This window comes from Phoxinus phoxinus, assembly GCF_949152265.1.
Source record: "Phoxinus phoxinus genome assembly, chromosome: 2".
In the NCBI taxonomy this organism is placed as follows: domain Eukaryota; kingdom Metazoa; phylum Chordata; class Actinopteri; order Cypriniformes; family Leuciscidae; genus Phoxinus; species Phoxinus phoxinus.
This window is the reverse complement of record NC_136877.1, coordinates 11,866,899-11,887,080: the sequence shown is the minus strand read 5'-3', so window position 1 is coordinate 11,887,080 and position 20,182 is coordinate 11,866,899. Positions and strand designations below refer to the sequence as shown.

The 20,182-nt window shown below is 40.4% G+C and overlaps 1 protein-coding gene across 1 annotated transcript in view; it reads right to left on the bottom strand.

Annotated features, from left to right (window-relative positions):
• Positions 1-1,248: 1,248 nt before the first annotated feature.
• LOC306994465 (phospholipid-transporting ATPase ABCA1-like) overlaps positions 1,249-20,182 on the bottom strand; it is a gene marked incomplete at its 5' end in the record, with an annotated part of 117,999 nt that continues 99,065 nt past the window's right edge. The window contains 3 exons of the mRNA XM_079604979.1: positions 1,249-3,073; positions 4,734-4,977; positions 19,596-19,688. Coding sequence (XP_079461105.1) covers positions 2,975-3,073; positions 4,734-4,977; positions 19,596-19,688 — 436 coding nt within the window. The 3' untranslated portion in view covers positions 1,249-2,974. The remainder of the gene's footprint in view (positions 3,074-4,733; positions 4,978-19,595; positions 19,689-20,182) is intronic.

Genomic DNA, 20,182 nt, shown 5'->3' with positions numbered 1-20,182 from the left:
GATAGATCCATTTGCGAACCCCAAGTCTGAAGTCGCTGCTGTGCCTCAGCAACAGCGGGACCCGATCCTTGGGGAACGTATATATATATATGAAGAGTTTGGTTCCAAAACACGATAAACATTAAAAAAAAAAATGAGTTCCCGCAAAAATCAGTATTGTATCTGGTCGGTATTGAAAGTAAATTTTTTATCTTACATAAAATGCACCCTGCACCCTAGTTTTCCTTGTACTTTGTGATCAACAAACAAACAAACAAATTAATAATTTTGACGCCATTGATGAACCTGTGGTGGTTTCTGCGATGGGGAAGAAATGTAAGCCTTTAGTCCAATGCCTTTATATACGATTAGTATTGACCAAGTTCAGAGGCTGTCATATATGGATCAAATTAACCAAACTCTTCAGTTTCAAAGTTCCATTGAAAGGGAACATTTATATATATATATATATATATATATATATATATATATATATATATATATATATATATATATATAATACACACACACATTACCATGTTCCTTAGGGACTGGGCTCTTGACAATAGAATAAATTCTGAAAATGCAAGACTCTGAATTTGCATATAATTATATTCTGATAATTGTACAAAAATCGTCACATCACTTTTTTGTTGTTCTCTTCTAATTAATTAATATTTTTTCCTGATGTACATTAAACTCACCTGTATGGAGTCCCTAAGGGGATATGGTGATTGAAAAATATGAGATGGGAGAGGAATAAAAATAATATTTTAACGCTTTCTCATTCACTTGTGAAACATTTGCATCCATCTGGCAAATGTTTATTGTAAAATTATTAAAATAGTTTCCCCTCTCATTTCATGTTATTCCCATCCCATGCAATTTTATAACTCTAGTCGAGACTTGAGTGCTTTTACATAAAAGAGAACTTGTTCTCACTAATGGGTAAGTTAAATGCAACCTCGACATTTAACATCAGCTTACATGTGCTACAACCATTCTTTACGCAATTATAGGCCTGTGTGAGTGACTTCACAAAGTCTCTTCTTCTTGATGGCATACACCACAAGCATATACAGTTTTTTTTTTTTTTTTTAAGTAAAAAGTTACTACATTACAGGAATAAACCAGCTCCTAGTTGGAAGTTGTAATAGTGAAGTTCAAGAACAACAGTGAGAAATGGAGAGAATCGGCTGAAGTGAGTGTCTTTGGATCTGACTGCAGTAGGAAAGGTTGAATCTGTGAAATGAAACTCGGAGGCTCTGCAGTGTGCAAATGTTTAATGCGTGTCAGTGCATAAAGCAATAAGAACACACATCTGAGCAGCAGACTCATAAGATCATATGAATGCAGAATAAATGGCATGATTAAAAGCGGATAAGTGCTGAGATCTTCTGTGTGTTTGAGGTAAAAATTATTCTCGTTGCATTTCATGTTGAATATATCACGTCCCTCTCTGTCCTACAAAAGTGTGTTTCCCACAGACACGTCAAACAGTCAATCATAACCACAGGTACATGTACCCTTAAAGGACAAATCTGATTTTGATAATTGCTTGTACAAACCGGTAACACTTTACAATAAGGTTCCATTTGGTAACATTAGTTAACTACATTAGTTAACGTGTCACAATGAGAAATACTTCTTAAGAATTTATTAATCTCAGCTAATGTTGATTTGGTAACACTTTTTTAATAAGTATAGTGTAATAAAGTACTTACAAATTATTTGAAAATTATTCATAGTTAATCAATATTTATAAACTGTAGTTAAACATTTAAAACATTAATAGACTATAGAAAATGAATGAAGAATTCAATATTTCTATATAGTCTATTAATGTATTATGTACAGTTTATAAACTATTAATTCACTATTTCCAAATGATATGTAAATACTTTATTACACTATGCTTATTATAAAGTGTTACCGTTAATATAAACATTTACTAATACATTATTAAAATCAAAAGTTGTATCTGTTAATATTATTTAATGGACCAGCTAGCATGAACTAACAATGAACATTTGTATTTTTTTTTAACAAATGTTAAGATAACGAACACTTAAGATTACGACTTTTGCATCAATAAGCTCCAAATGAATAATGATTAATTTTAGTAAGGTAGTTGGAAGGTTTAGGTATTGGGTGGGATTAAGATATGTAGAATATGGTCATGCAGAATGAGACATTAATATGTGCTTTATAAGGACTAATAAACAGCCAATATCCTAGTAATATCATGCTAATAAGCAATAGTTGAAATTGAGAATTTAACCCCTAAACTAAAGTGTTACCATAAATACTTCAGCAGATGTGTTGCTTAATGAGTTAACTAATGGGACCTTATTGTAAAGTGTTACCAACAAATCTATGAAACAGAAAATATGACTTACAGTATAAAATAAATATACTTGAGCCTTATTGACGTGGTAGCATGGGTACATAAGACAGAAAAGGTTGGGAAACGCTGCTCTAAAGTGCATGACATTTTATCCTGAGATACAAAAGAAAAAATCAATGCATATGGTCTTTCAATAAGTACAACTGACAACTAGAAAATAAATTGACAATAAAGCTGAAATGTATCTCCGTTCTTCCTCTAATAAACCCAAAATCACCCAAAAAAACACACAAAAAAAACAGTGTGAATTATTAGTTCTTCAGTATATTGCTTCAGTACAAAATGCAATTTTACATATATAATCCGGACAAAAATATAATGTTTGTGGAAATAAGTCATTCAGTCTTAATCAGTAAAAATATGGAGTATTTAATGTTACGCAGTGCAAATTAAGCACATATTTCATTATAAATTCTTTGGATTAAAATATTGTATAAAAACGACCCCTGAGTTTTTCTATTTTTCTATTTTTGGTTGGATGTTTTAAACTAAATCATCAAATCTTGATGGCCTACACATGATGTAAAATAAAAAAATAACCGTGATAAAGTGCCTGTAACTTCTGATTTCTGCTGACTGATGTTTGATTTATGTTGCTGATGTTTGTACTTCATCACTCAGATCCACAGCGTTCTCAAACACACCGTCCTCTTCATCACGCTGCTGCCGCGCAAAATTCACAAAAACCTGAGAGAAACAAAGAGAAATGTATCAAACGAGGAATTTTTTTTAAATTCCAATTTAAATGTCATGATCTCAGTGTCCTTATGGTAGGGTTATTATCGTAAACTAAAACAAACTATTACTACATTAATACAACATATAAATATTAGTGGAAAAACTAAATGAAAATTAGAAATGTTGCCTAGTTTAAGTTTAGTAACCAAAATTATGAACTGGAAAAAACTAAAAAACTATAACTAAACTAAAATGGAAATAAAATAAAATTAGACCTTTTTTTAATAGCAAGTAAAAAAATGACAAAAGCATATAACAAAGTGATTCAAATTAAACTAAAATGAACATGAAAAATAAAAGCTAATTCAAAATATTAAAACTGCTTTTTAGTTATTTTCAACAATGCAGACATTGTCTTTTTCTGCTGTGACATTTCTACCCAATAAAAACAGTGGCTTGATCTATCTGACATCACACCGTCATTTCTTTCAAATGCATTGCTTTTAATGCACTACAACGGAATCAATTCTGTGCAGTTAAAGTCACTGAGAATTTTGTTTTTGTTTCATTTTATTGCACAATTTTTAATTCCACAAACTTAATTTAGCAGCCATACTGGCTGGTGAGAGAAAAAGTTAATTTCAAATCCTGCTAGTAACCCATCAAGTGTCAGCTTTTTGGGTCGTACTGCCATCGTCCTCAGCGTCAGTTCATTATGTCGCACAGTTGCCAGCAATATTGGCATGTGATTCATTTCTCACAAGACGTCGGATGGCAGTAATGGACCTGCTGCATATGAAAACCACAGATGAAATGCACTCGGATAGATAAGGAAGTGTAAGGGATCATAATCAGAGTTATAAAGATCATTTTATGAGTATGACGTTAATGGATAATCTGGACTTCCAGGGTCTAGAGTGTCTTTTCAGAATATACTAAACGTTACTACCAGAAACAAACAGTATGAGCAGAAACTGCAGATGATATGTAAGATAAAGTAAAGCATTTCACACTGACAGGACGGGCAAATTATGATTTGCTGGAGTCGACGAGCGTTTACTGTAAAGTGTGTGGTGAGCGAGGACGGCAGATCAAGGAGTTGAAGAGAAGCTGGAGGCCCGGGAAAAGAGATGTCAAGTGTGTCAGTCAAATACACACATGCTTAGTACTTTCCCGAAAAAAAGAAAAGTGAGAGAAAGAGAGAAATAAAACTGACTGGCTGCTGATTTAGCCTTATTGCGCTTGAACGGTCAATACACGCATGATTATGTAAAAATGTCTATCTTAGTTATATCTTGAGTGAACAAACAGTTTGGGTAAAAAAAATAAAAATAAAAATAAACCCGCTGCTGTCTGTGTCATTAATGTTAATCAAACAACAACAAAAACGGAAAAAAACCTGTACCCCTGGTTGTATATGTTTCTTTCTATTGTATTTATTTGTCCTATTTTAATTTGATTCTATATTCTTATTTTATTACTGACTGCTTACTTTATTACTTACAGTAAGAACTTTTTACTTATATTAGGCAAGTATTTGCTGTGGTTTGATAGTTAGATTTAGTACATTGTTAGATAGACTAGCCTAGCTATTGAATAGCCTAAATATTATTATTTTTTCATGTTTAAATCAGAGATATAATTCTCATATGTCCGGTGAGTGTTTTACCTGGTCCAGTGTGGTCTGTGACACAGAGTAATCCTCCACCCCCAGCATCTGCTGGTTTTTGTTGAGCTGGCTGAAGATGTGCGCGAGGGTTCCCTCTCCCTGCGGTATCTGGTACTGCAGTGTGTTGTGATGTTTCTCTTTCAAAGTGCTGCCAGGAAACGTGTCCCGCACAAATGACTCCACCACGCACATGTCGGTCTGATCGGCACTCACACGAACGATGAGTGTGTAACCTTCCCCGAATCTGCAACACACACGAGCATGGAGTCAAAGCGTTAACTTTATTCACAATATGGAATCAAATAACATAGTATCCATCAGAAATCATTTCATGCAGGTTCAATAAAATTGCCACAAACTTCAAAGAAAAAAGTTCCTGGGATGTGCCTGCATAAGGACTGATAAAGCAGGACTCTTTTTTGTGTTCAGTGCTGAACTCTGCAAATACATCTATATTTTTTTACACATAACTTTGGATTTACTTCTCATTTTTAAGTTTATCTCTCAATTTTGTGGTAATATTTATGGTAATAACAATTTGGTCTTTTTTCCTCAGAACTGCGAGTTTCTATCTCACAATTATGACTTTCATTCTTGGAATTCTAAGTTAACATCTCACAATTATGAATATTATTTTCAGAGTTGACATCTCACATTAAATTATGACATTTATTCACAAAATTCAAAGTTTACATCTTGCAATTATGACTTTTTTCCTCAGAACTGCGAGTTTAATACATAAAACTAGGCTTACTTTAAAAGAAAACTACGTCAGAATTGTGAGAAATCGTCCGAATTTCAAGCTGATGGCTAAATATTGTGAGAAATAAATAATTGTAATAAACTTCAAATTTTGCGACAAAATCTGAATTGCGAGATACTAAATTCAAAATGACGAGAAATAAAAAGAATTGTGAGATAAGAAGTTTCAACTCTGAGAAAAAAAATCTGAATTACAAAATGCTAATTCAGAATTGTGAGAAATAGTTGCAATTACTCTTTTTTTTTTGTGTGAGGCCTAAACTGACTTCCATTTATGGCTTCAGAAGACATGTAGACAGCATCATTTGAGAATAATTTAAGAATATAACACAACTAGCATAAACTACAGTAGCCTAGTTCTACAGAAGTTGTAGTTATTTAGTCCACATTTACTTCCTTTTCCATTGCATAAAAGAAATAGTCACATGGGTTTGCACGCGTTACACATGCTCCTCTAACGCTTCAGAGAGAAACAGCGTCTACATTTTCATCCTTCAAAACAGTGAATCCGTGAAAAGTAGATGCAGATTTATAGTCTGTGTAAAGTGTGCCGCAGTAGATTGTTGCAAAATGTCACTGGCCTTATAAAAACTTCCTCCGCTCTTAACATCACTGACGTACATTAGAAGCACTCTAGTGCTTTCATCCTTCTTGTTAAAGAACAGAGACACAAATGTGTGAGATCAATACACACGCACAGACAGACTGTGTGAATTGTATGAAAAACTCACTCACTAAGCACGGTGACTCTAGTAATGGAGCGATTTGATTGGTGACTGACAGGCTTACAGGTGCTTTTATTGGACAGCTGTTTAATTGTGTTTGTTTTGGAGCTGATGAAGGTGTAGAGGTGTGTTTGTGTGTTTACTCTAGGGTTTGTGTTTATGAACACTCAGCATCAATATGATTTTATCGGAGTAACCACTCTCTCTCAAAATAATAAAATAAAAGCACACTATGATAATGGCCGGTGTGTGTGTGTGTGTTTGTGCTACACGGGAGCGTTTAAGCTATATGTGAAGAGAAGTTTTTGGCCATTTTTAATGAGATTCCTTAATGCTCATTCGGCCGATTACAGGAAGTGAACATCATATATCAATCCAAAATAAAAAATTTTTACCGCGCACATCAGTACTACACAACATCACCTTCGGAAATACTTTTTTAGGATGAATACATATTGTACACATTACGCTAATTTATTTTAATGTGAATTTATACACATTTATTAACATTTATAATGTTACAAATTACATTTATAATGTCCAGTTTCAAATAAATTCAGTTCTTTTAAACCTATTCATCAAATAATCCTGAACAAAATCATGATTTCCACAAAAATATGAAGCAGCACTGATTTCAACATTGATAATAAAGGAATGTTTCTTGAGCAGCAAATCAGCATATTAGAATGATTTCTGAAGGATCATGTGACACTGAAGTCTGTAGTAATGATGCTGAAAATTCAGCTTTGATCACAGGGATAAATTACATTTTAAAATATATTCAGGGTTATGTTTTGTTTTTTGCTCTGTTCTCTGTTTTCTTTGGTTCCTTCCTGCTCCTGGTTAGTCTCCTTGGTTACTCATTGTAACCATTGGTTAGATATGTCAGCTGTGTCTCATTAGGTCGAATAGTTTGATCTGTATGTACCCTGGGTTCCCTTTCGAGGGAACTCGAACTGCGTCGGTTACGACACTAGGGGAACGCCCTTCAGCGTAGCGCGTCTGAATTTATGAATGAAACCGAATCCAATCCTATTGGCGTTGCGTGATGACGTAGAGTGTGACGGCATAAGCGGATGTACACAAAAGCACGCCGGCACACAGAAATGTCAGCTTTTTACTATTCAGCAAGCGCTCTGTGTGTGTGTTGAACTAGCGAATCATTTGAAAAGAAAGTTTATATCCTATATTTCGTCTCATCATGGCAAGTGAACAGTTTTCTAAATGTGTGTTCCCATGCCCACGCTTTCTCACGGCTGGGGATACACACGAAATGTGTGTGTCTTGTCTGGGAAGGCAGCACGCTCAAGCAGCTCTCGAGGGGGCTGCTTGCGCTCACTGTGAGTTGATGTCAGTGAGAGTGCTGCGTTCTCGGTTGGCTTTGTTTTCCGAGGATGGCCAAATGCGTTCTCCCCGCGGTACGGGTCCCGCATCTGCCGGGGCAATGCGGCGCCTCGCATCGTGGGGATCGCAGAGAGATCTTTTAGACGACAGTGGGACTGCCGAGGCACTTTCCCACTCTTCGTCTGAGAGTTCAGGTTCCCCTATTTCCCGCTCGGGAGCCCGCCTCGCGGCTTCTCCCGCTCGGGATGATGCAGTTTTACACCTCTCTGATTCCGAGGAATTAGATGTGATTAATGTTGAGGAGGGGGATCTAAGTGAAAGACACAGTACTGTTCAGCCTGCACCCAGCTATGGTGAGTTAGTGGAGGTTTTAACACGGGCTGTGGCCAAGCTTGATATTTCTTGGCCACAGGAAAGGCAGGAAGCGCGTCCTAAAAGCAAGCTTGATGAGCGCTTCCTGCAGCCCCGCACGCAACCTTCACGCCGGTCTCTCCCTTTCTTCCCGGATTTACACAATGAGTTGTGTAAATCTTGGAACAGGCCATTTTCTGCGCGCCTGTCTAACCCCCCGATTTTAAACTACAGTAATGTCGTGGGGGCTAGGGATAAGGGATACGGGATGATGCCTCGGGTTGAGGAAGCACTAGCTAGCTACCTTTCACCCGACCTTGCGTCATCCCTGAAGACACCGGCGCTGCCTTCTAAGCCTTGCCGCACCACATCAGCTTTGGTGGGCAGAGCGTATATGGCGGCAGGTCGGGCTGGTGCGAGCCTGCACACGATGGCTATTTTGCAGGCGTACCAAGCCGACCTGTTGAGGGACATGGACCAAGGCGAAGGTCCCTCGGTTGAGGATATTGCGGAGCTTCGCAGGGCCACAGATTTGTCCCTCCGGGTTACCAAGGAGACGGCCCGTGCCATCGGTCGCTCCATGTCAGCTCTGGTAACCACGGAGAGACATCTGTGGCTCAACCTGTCTGGCATTAAGGAGAAGGACAGGACCTTCCTCCTTGATGCGCCTGTTTCAACCTCGGGTCTGTTTGGAGAAGCCGTTAACGCCGTGGTTGACAGGTTTCAGGATGTTAAAAAGCAGGGCGAAGCTTTTAAACAATATCTCCCTCGCCGTTCAAGGTCCAGGAGGGCGGCTGCTAGAGAACAGCCACAGCCGTCTACCAGTTCCTCTCATCGCCAGGCACAGAAAGCGAGTGTCGCCTCTAGAGCTCCCCCTAAAAAAGCTTGGGACTCTAGACGTCGCTCGTACCCGCAGCCACCTGAGAGGGCGGATCTGAGGACCGTCCTTCAGTCCAGGAAGGCTAAGGGAAAGAGGTCCTAGCTCTTACGAGACCTCAAAGGGCCGCCCCCCCCGAGAGAGAGCGATTGTGGTCCCCTCTCTCGCTGGGCCCTCGGGAAGCTGGCGTCAGTATCCCGCCGTCTCTGACGCTTCGGGACACGCTAGCTCCCAGCGAGCACACACTGGTCTGTCTGCCCCGAGGGCTTGCAGTCAGTCAGTGTTCAGGTTCGCACACTGTGGGTCATTGTCGGTTCTCCCCTGCCGGTTCTCCGCTTCAGGGGGCCGTCAAAGACCTGCACAAAACACTGGACACCAGCCCCGAGGGGCTGGTTCCCTTGGTGAATTTTGCAGAGGCATGGCAAAACCTCGCGAACATTTCTCCTTGGGTGCTGCGCACTGTAAGAACTGGGTACAGACTGCAGTTCCGGGTCCGCCCACCAAAATTCAACGGGGTGGTCTGGACTTCAGTGCACCCAGAGCAGGGTCTAGTGTTGGAACAGGAAGTTCACTCGCTGCTGGAAAAAGGGGCCATAGAGTGTGTTCCCCCACCAGACAGGGAGTCCGGGTTCTACAGCCGGTACTTCATAGTTCCAAAGAAGGATGGAGGGTTGCGTCCAATTTTAGATCTGAGGCATCTGAATCGGTCTCTGAGGAGATTCAGGTTCAAGATGCTCACTATTCCCATCATCGTGAGTCAAATTCAATCCGAGGATTGGTTTGTCACGATAGATCTAAAGGACGCCTACTTCCACATCTCCATCCTTCCATCTCACAGGAAGTTCCTGAGGTTTGCTTTCGGGGGCGAAGCTTACCAATATCGGGTTCTTCCGTTCGGCCTAGCACTTTCCCCTCGCACTTTTACCAAGTGTATGGATGCAGCTCTAGCACCCCTGAGGCTCGAGGGCATCAGGGTGCTAAATTACATCGACGACTGGTTGATATTGGCCCAGTCGCGAGAGCTGGCGATTCGGCATCGAGATGTCGTCCTCGCCCGCATCCAAAGCCTGGGGTTAAGACTCAACACGAAAAAGAGCGTGTTGACGCCAGCCCAGAGAACTACGTTCCTGGGAGTGGTGTGGGACTCGGTCACGATGCGGGCTCAGTTGTCTCCGGCTCGGATCGAGTCCATCCTGACCACAGTGTCCAGGATAAAGCTAGGCCAGGCCGTCACTGTCAAACACTTTCAGAGAGTGTTGGGTCTCATGGCAGCAGCGTCCAGCGTGATACCTTCTGGCCTGCTACACATGAGAGCCTTACAGTGGTGGTTGAGAACCAAGGGGTTTTCCCCGAGGGGAAACCCATTCCGCTTGATAAGGGTTACGCGCAGATGCCTTCGTTCCCTGTCAATTTGGAAGAAGCCTTGGTTCCTGTCCCAGGGTCCCAAATTGGGAGCGTTATGTCGCCGAGTATCTATTTCGACAGACGCCTCCCTCATGGGCTGGGGCGCGGTCATGGACGGCCGTTTTACGAGAGGCCTCTGGCAGGACCATCATTCCTCTTGGCACATAAATTGCCTAGAAATGTTGGCGGTGTTCCGGGCTCTGAGGAGCTTCCTGCCAGACCTCCATGGTCGCCATGTCCTTGTGAGAACCGACAACACGTCGGTGGTGTCTTATTTGAACCGCCAGGGGGGTCTGAGGTCGCGCCCTCTGTGCAGACTGGCGCATCAGATCCTCCTGTGGTCCCAGCGGAGACTATCGTCTCTCAGGGCGATGTATGTCCCGGGGGACCAGAATCAGGGAGCAGACGTACTGTCGAGGCAGGGGCTGAGGCCCGGGGAATGGAGACTCCACCCCGAGACGGTGGAGTTGATATGCGAGAGGTTCGGCCCGGTGGAAGTGGACTTGTTTGCGTCTCGAGAGACGACACACTGTCCACTGTGGTTCTCCCTCACGCACCCAGCCCCACTGGGGCTGGATGCCATAGTACAGACGTGGCCGAGGCTACGTCTGTATGCTTTCCCCCCGATCGCTCTGCTCCCAGCAGTTCTGGAAAGGGTCCGTCGAGACGGAGTCAGTCTACTCCTAGTAGCCCCGTTTTGGCCGGCCCGAGTATGGTTCTCGGACATCATTTCACTCCTGGCAGGCCCGCCATGGCAGATCCCTCTGAGGAGGGACTTGCTGTCCCAGGCGGAGGGCTTAGTTCTCCACCCTCGACCCGAGCTGTGGAAACTGTGGGTCTGGCCCCTGAGGGGGCACAGTACCTAGAAGCCGGCCTGTCAGCTGGAGTGGTCGAAACCATATTAACTTCCAGAGCTCCCTCCACGAGGAAGTTATACGGCCTTAAGTGGAATGTATTTTCCATTTGGTGCAGAGAGCGTGATTTGGACCCAGTTAACTGCCCAGTGGCTTCAGTACTGGAGTTTCTCCAAGACCGCTTTTCTGCCGGGCTTACCCCGTCCACACTCAAGGTTTATGTGGCTGCCATTGCGGCTTTCCACGCTCCTCTGAGTGATGGTCCTCTGGGGAGGCATCACCTGGTCGTACGCTTCCTCCGTGGAGCCTGGAGGATGAGACCTGCGACTCGCACCAGGGTTCCCTCTTGGGACCTGGCAGTGGTTCTCGAAGGGCTGGCCGAGGCCCCCTTCGAACCACTGGAGTCGGCTGAGGCCAAGAACCTTTCGTTTAAGGTGGTCTTTTTGTTGGCCATTACTTCTCTGAGGAGGGTAGGAGATCTCCAGGCGCTCTCTATTTCCAATGGGTGCTTGGAGTTTGCTCCAGGCAACGTTAAGGCCATCTTACATCCCAGGCCCGGCTATTTGCCCAAAGTGCCATCTAATGTGGCACGGCCTATGGTTCTGCAGGCATTTCATCCTCCACCTCACGTGACGGCGGATGAGGAGAGACTTCATCTGCTCTGCCCTGTCAGAGCACTGCAGTGTTATATCCGGAGGTCCTCCTCATGGCGGAAGTCAGACCAGTTGCTGGTGTGTTTTGGGTCGCCCAAGAAGGGGCTTCCCGCCTCTAAACAGACCATCAGCAACTGGATCGTTCAGACTATTTCCCTGGCCTATCAGGTGCGCAATTTGCCTTCACCTATGGCCGTGAGGGCTCACTCCACCAGAGGCATGGCGTCCTCTAGAGCCCTCCTTTCAGGGGTTTCTATCCATGACATATGTGAGGCGGCTGGCTGGGCCACTCCGCACACATTCATGAGGTTTTACAGTCTGGACCTTCCCTCTACACCCGGTGCACGAGTGCTTTCGTCCTAAGTTGTGCCTGAAGACAGCTTCACACTAGGATGAGCGGGGTTCGTTGTGGTATAGTGGGTATCTCGTTCCCCTAGTGTCGTAACCGACGCAGTTCGAGTTCCCTCGAAAGGGAACGTCTCGGGTTACGTATGTAACCCTTGTTCCCTGAGAAAGGGAACGAGACACTGCGTCGGTTCGCCACACCTCACCCCGCCTGGAGCACTTGCTTCATAGCAAAAGCTGACATTTCTGTGTGCCGGCGTGCTTTTGTGTACATCCGCTTATGCCGTCACACTCTACGTCATCACGCAACGCCAATAGGATTGGATTCGGTTTCATTCATAAATTCAGACGCGCTACGCTGAAGGGCGTTCCCCTAGTGTCGTAACCGACGCAGTGTCTCGTTCACTTTCTCAGGGAACAAGGGTTACATACGTAACCCGAGACGTTTTGTTCAGTTCTTGGTCTGTTCTCGTCTTATTATGTTTGGTTGTTCTGTTCCCATGGTTCAAGACAGTGATTACAGAGTATTTAGTTTTGATTAATAAAGAGAAGACTGCTGCAATTAAATCTTGCACTTTTATTTCATTTTGCTGCAACCAGACGTGACCGCAATAATATTTCACAATATTACTGTTTTAACTGCATTTTTGATCTCACAAATGGAGCCTTTGCAAGAACAACTGTCATAGAATAACAATCTCTTTTTCGACAAACAAATAGATACGATTTTGACTTGCTAACAAAACAAGTTTGTATTTTTTTTTTATATATATATAAAATGAAACAGATTCTCGAAATCAGTTTTGTCATCTCATCTTCAAACTGTCCCTGTATTTATTTATTTTTTAAATGAGGTTTGGAAGAGCAAGACGAGCATAACTCATCCACTTACAACACCTACAGCACACTCACTATAAAGAGGAATCAACAATTAAAATGTCAGCGGAGACAAAGACAAAGTTGCCCTCACTTTGCTGTATCAATCATGTGAAGAGCGGAGACAATAAAGAGTTTAGATCAGCACTCAAACAGCAGCACTGACACCAACAACACGGACTGCTTTAGGAAATACACGTAGCAAATATTCTAGTGGTCGAGTGATAAGAATTTTTGATGGGTGATGTTTTAAAGGATTAGTTCACTTTCAAAACATGTTTTGCTGATAATTTACTCACCCCGATGTCATCCAAGATGTCCATGTCTTTCTTTCTTCAGTCGAAAAGAAATTTAGGTTTTTGAGGAAAACATTCCAGACTCTTTATACACAGAATGGACTTCAATGGCAACCATCTATCCTAATGTTCAAAAAAAGGTTAAAATGTCCGTCTCAATGCAGCTTCAAAGTCTCTACACGATCCCTGTCGAGAAATAAGGGTCTTATCTAGCGAAACGAATCGGTCATTTTCTAAAAAAATGTTTGTTTGTCTTGTGCTGGTCTGCGACGCGCCATGCATTACGTCATCACGTTGGAAAGGTCACGGAAAAAATAAATAATAATAATAAAAATAAATGAAAACAAAGGTGTCGGACGATTTTGAAGTTGGAGGAGAAAATGAGAGGAGTTTTTCGCCCTTCCCTACTTTTTTGAACCGGAGTACACAGACAAATAACTTAGATTGATTGATTGAACGTGACCTTTCCAACGTGATTACGTAATACGTGGTGCGTCGCAGACCAGCACAAGATGAACAATTGTGGTTAAAAAGTATATAAATAATACTTTTTTTTTTAGAAAATGACCGATTAAGAATATCCGACCGATTCGTTTCGCTAGATAAGACCCTTATTTCTCGACTGGGATCGTGTAGAGACTTTGAAGCTGCATTGAGACGGACATTTGAACCTTCTTTTGAACATTGGGAAAGATAGTTGCCATTGAAGTCCATTCTGTGTATAAAGAGCCTGGAATGTTTTCCTCAAAAACCTTAATTTATTTTCAACTGAAGAAAGAAAGACATGGATATCTTGGATGACATCGGGGTGAATAATTTACCAGCAAATTTTTTTTGGAAAGTAAACTAATCCTTTAAGACTGATGCCGAACTATCTAGACCAAGAGAGGACTACTCTCTGAGAGAACAATGAAAATTAACATTTACACTCTGTCTTGCAAAATTAGCATCCCCATCCGAGACACACTCACATTGTGTCAATCACCTCAGTATTGTCTTAATCTACATTTCCTTCCCTTCACCCCCTCTTCCCCCATCTCTTCTCTCCACATGCTGAGATCACCTGAAATTCACCCAAAAATCTATATCTCAGTGCGACTGATACAATGGTCTCATCCCCACAGAAGTAAAGCAAAAGGTAAGAGATTCTAAAAGTTTAGAGATACCTTGCAGAGGAGGGTGGATTCTCTGCCAAGGTTTTCATGCAAATTACCTTCTGTCCCCAAATGTGTAAACTACCCAGCAATTAATGGAAACTCCTATTGTAGGTTCCCGTCTCACTTGAATGTTTCGTCTTGGTCTTAAAGGATTAGTTCACTTTTTAAAAAACTTTTGCTGATAATTTACTCACCCCCATGTCATCCAAGATGTCCATGTCTTTCTTTCTTCAGTCGAAAAGAAATTAAGGTTTTTGATGAAAACATTCTAGGATTTTTCTCCATGCAATGTAATGTATTGGGTACCAAACGGTTCAAGGTCAAAATGACAGTTTTAGTGCAGCTTCAAATGGCTTTAAACGACACCAGACGATGAATAAGGGTCTTATCTTGCGAAACGATCGCTCATTTCAAAAATAAATAAAAAAGTTTAAGTTTTATAAGCACAAATGCTCGCCTTGCTCTTTTGTGTGATGCACGTTTGTAACGTCACGTAATACGCAATTACGTGCAAAAGGTCACGGTTGACGTAGCCGGAAGTAACGGTACAGAGTCAGTGTTTACCAATGTGAGGAAGGAGGAACATATACACATATTCAAATGTCTTTTTGTCAGTTTATTTTTTAAAATGCCCATTTCGTGTGCGTATCCTGGGTGTATTAATATTATAAAGGCTAAAAGAACTTTTTCGTCAGGACAGACATTTTTAACTTTTCATAGATTTCCTATACACAATCCTGAGCGATTGAAACTGTGGCTGCTCGCGCTGCACTTGGATATCAACACACCTGCACATGCTATAATAAGTAATAGAGTGTGCAGTGATCACTTTTTCAACGATGATTTCAAACCCTCCCAGCAAGGAGATCGCCGTTATCTGAAAATGTCGGCTGTGCCCAGTACGTTTTTACAGCAAACGGAGGTATGCTTTGTTTTTGTTTTTACTATATTAGATGTATTGACGTGTTTTTCTCGTCAATGTGTTTCATAACGTGTGAATGTTTATCACTAATATCTTCTAATATTGACTTAGTTTGCGCGTTCAACTCGTAAACACTGACTCTGTACCGTTACTTCCGGCTACGTCAACCGTGACCTTTTGAACGTAATTGCGTATTACGTGACGTTACAAACGTGCATTACACAACAGAGCAAGGCGAGCATTTGTGCTTATAAAACTTAAACTTTTTTATTTATTTTTGAAATGAGCGATCGTTTCGCAAGATAAGACCCTTATGCATCGTCTGGTGTCTAGAATGTTTTCATTAAAAACCTTAATTTCTTTTCGACTGAAGAAAGAAAGACATGGACATCTTGGATGACATGGGGGTGAGTAAATTATCAGCAAAAGTTTTTTAAAAAGTGAACTAATCCTTTAAAGTATTTACAGAAATGTTCCAAGAGGCTCAAGGTGAATTGTAGGCAGATAATAATGCAGCCATAATGCTGAGTGTCCTTCAGACAATGGTTTCGCCAGTGGTTCAAGTGTACTATGAACGTCTAATAAAGAGAATTTCCATTCAGGACAACAGAATGTTGCTCGACTAACCTAAATAGGGTGAGCTTTACCTCGGTTTATTAACATGTGAAACCATGGCATGACCAAACCGCTACTATCAGAGAAAGAAATGTTGGTAAGCTTATCTGTAGTAGTGGCCATGACTTCTGACTAGTGTAACTTTCATTCAAGTCTTTACAGATCTATGGGAAGTAAACAAAATACTTTTAGAGAGAGCAAGCATGAGAGCGCCAAGTGACCAAGTGGTGAATGTGTGATCGTGGGATCTGTGGTAAATAGCCGGCGCGAAAAGCAACATTGGTTTCCAAATGAACGAGTGCAATTTCAACAGAGTTAAATAGAATAATCAAGTGTCTAGATAAATTTTCATCTAAATGACCAATGACCAATATCTAATTGGCATTCCAACCTAAATTCGAGGTTTCGAATGGAGTCAGATATAAGTACATTTAAAATGAAACTACTTTGCCACACTGAAAAGACAGAACACGCAGTACTCCTTCACCTGCTTATCGGAAACTGTTGTTGGCCTTACAACCGATATATTGGCTTATATAAAATTACACTATTTACATGAACTAACAATGGACAATACTTCTAAAGCATTGGTAACACTTTATAATAACTGTGCGCTATTAATCATTAGTTAAGCATTAGTAAACAGTTAATTTGTCATTTATAAATAATTAGACATTAATAAGCAGTTCATAAATACAGCTAAAAATGCTTTGTTCTTGATTTATAAGCATATCTATAATGTGTTTAATAATTGTAATTTCCTACTTTACTAATGATCAATTTATAGTTTCTAGATGAAGTATTGCATTATTTACAAACCAGTTATTTAGGAGTTGTCAGTGGTTCATAATATCACTTAGAAATGGTAAGTAAATTATTAATACTAATAATTTTTTTTTACATTTATACAAAAATAATGCAATACTTCATTTAGAAATTATAAATTGATCATGAAAATACAATTATTAAACACATTATAGATGCTTATAAATCAAGAACAAAGCATTTATAGCTTTATTTATAAAGTGATTATTAATGTCTATTAATGCTCTATAAATGACAAATTAACTGTTTACTAATGCTTAACTAATGCTTAATAGCGTGCAGTTATTATAAAGTGTTACAAAAGGATTTATTCATCTTAGTTAGTGTTATGTTCAACATTTACTAATACATCATTAAAACATAACTAACAAACTAAAAATATACAGTAGCAGTTGCTTTTTTTGTTTACTAATGTAAACAAAGATGAACAAACACTGTAACAAATGTATTGTTCATTGTTAGTTAATGAGTTAATTAACTAACGTTTACTAATAGGACCTTATTGTAAATGTAAGTTGTAAGTTTATGATTAATTCGTAGTTAATATATTATAGTCTATACATTGTTAGTATAAAAACCATTACGCCTCTGGAAAGTTATATGTTGCACAACATATGGCAACATATAATGTGTGTGTTTAATGTATTTGTAAACATTTTAAGGAACACTGAATATGAATTCAATTAATGTCTAATAAAGGTTGGTTTAAAACACTTAAAGACATTTTCCCATTTTAAAGTGAGAACTATTTACTCCTAACCAATTAACATTTCCTTTTCTATTAGCCAATTAAACAATAGTGTTAATTACAGTGACAAATAATAAAGAACTCACTATTTGTATATAGCCTATTAATGTATTAACAATGTAGAGAATACATTGCCTTTGAATTAACTAAACTAATACATTTTTAATGATTTGTAAGTAATTTATAACTGTATACGTGTTATAAAGTTGTTACCAAAAAATATATAATAATAATAATAATAATTTGAACTTTGATTAAAAGAAATATCAGCCAATGCATATAATATAAAAATGACAAATCATGATATTATCGCCCTTTTTGGCAGGAATATATTCAGATAAATTTATTCCTAAATGCTGTTCATGTCAAATACATCCAGTTATAATTATTTACTAAAGCACATCATGCACCGAAAACCTTCAATGTGTGCAACTCAAGCGTTGTCTGTGTTTGACGACATGAAGTGAAGTGTGTTTCCTGCTGAGAGTGTAGAGAGAAGTGAACACTGTGACCCGCGAACGCAGCGTGAGTGACGGCGTCCTACAGATGGCAGCAGAAACACGCCGCAGGAGGAAGAACACGATGAAGAAAGGAAGGGAAGGGAAGCGACAGAACAGGGGAAGGACTAAATAAAGAATGGCTGCAGACGGAGCGAGAATCATTGGCTGATGGAGAGGTGTAGATCTTGTCCCACTGCTTTGCTCCATTAGACGGCACGGAAAGAAAAGATAAAGGAGAGAGAGGGAGGAGGTCGATCAAGGGAGCAGCTCTTAATTGCCTCTTCACTCATTAATGCCCACACCTCCACAATCATTAATTACAACAAAGAGAGCGAGAGAGCAGCTAAATTCAGACACATAATAAATGTAAGGCCTGAATTATGTTGGTATTTTAACTTTTGAATGATTAATTTGAAAATGTATTATGAATATTAAAATATTATCAGGACAGTTTGTGCTGCATACTCTGTATACACTCAACGTTTCATGTTGCTTAAAAAAATTCACGTTTAGCGTGCAGCATCAGCCAGGACGAGTAGACTCTTCAGTTCAAACTTCAAACAGCGCGCTCTGTCTGTCACCTGTTTCTATAGACCCCTTTTCAGTTAGTAAACATGGTGACGTTTTTTGTGGGCGGAGCTTAGTTGGTTGCAGAAAGATCCCTCTGGCCGCTTCACTAACGTTAGTTTGCCAGTTTTGTTAGCTTGTTTTTTTAACAATGACTGGAGAAAATCCGATTTTATCTTAATGTGCAAGGTCACTCACTGTCCAGGACCGCGATTGTTATTTGTAAAAGTTAATTTTACGGGCGGAACCAGATTGGCCGAACCGTACACGCTCAGTCAATGGATGGACGATCTGACAGGATTAACGTTAACGCCACCTCCAGTTGAGAAGCCTCTCATCTACACCTAACCGATAGAGAAACTGAGCGTAAAGAGAAACTGAGGGCATATACATCTTTTGATGCCTATAACTATGTGCTGAATGGCCACGTAGGCTACAAGACTTGTGGTACGATCTGAAGTTCAGCCTAGCCAGCGCCAAGGCCAGAAGACGACAATGTAAAGAGTGACATTACGGTGCAATTTTACATTTTGGGAATATTTTCTGGAAATAAAAATTCCAGATACAGCATATTAATTTTGTAACTATGTATTTGATTAGACTTTCTTACCAGGTTCTTCAAAAAGTCTAGTCCCAATCAATCAAAACAACAATCATAGATGATTCACAAATAATCACAATCAGAAAACATTATGCGATAAAATTTTAAATTGGAGCCTGTACTCGATTCTAGAACCCAACAACACAACAAGATGACATTTAATAATAATAATAGTAATTTAAGCTCCTTATTATGTAGTCGAATCTGTGCTGGTTTGTATTGGCCGCCTCCAGTTTTCACTCTGTTTTGCAACCAGCTAGCACTGTGACGTAATTGTGACGTCGCCGCAAAAGGGGTCTATAGGCCCCTCCCCGCGCTTACTGAAGCGTAACATACCGAGTTACTGGTATTAGTATTACTATACTTGTGGGGACATTTGGTCCCCATGACGTAGGGAATACCAGGTACACACACAGACACACACACACCATCCCCCTCACCTGCTCTTAAGGTGCTGGATGCTGCCCAGGCATTTGAACTGTCCGTTCACCATGATGGCCATACGTGTGCAGAGTGCTTCACACTCCTCCATACTGAAAGCAGACAGACACACACATATTTGAACACATGGCAGCATTAGGAAAGGTTTCCACTGACTGTTTTCATCTAAATCTGGCCGTTCCTAGCATGGATCTCTGGAGAAACACCATCAAAGCATCAGAAACCCCAGAGCTCAGGATCCGCTTCCAACCACATTCAAATGAGGCTCATTATGAAGCACATGAAAGCCTTTCACCTGCACAGCCAGCCAATGAGACCGAGTCAGAAAAACAAACAGATTTACTGCCAAATCGTGGGACAAACGTACATTAGCTCAATCTCTAAACTGTCATATTGCCAGGGAGCGACACATTGCATCAATTAGCGAAAGATGTGACCTTCCCTTTACATACAAACATATCAGTAACTGACATAATAAAGGTTCACGTACTGTATGAGACGGAAGTCATACATGCTCAGTACATTAGACATGAAGATCTGAACTTTATGAAATACGCTCATAATTCATGTTTATTAAAAAGTTAGA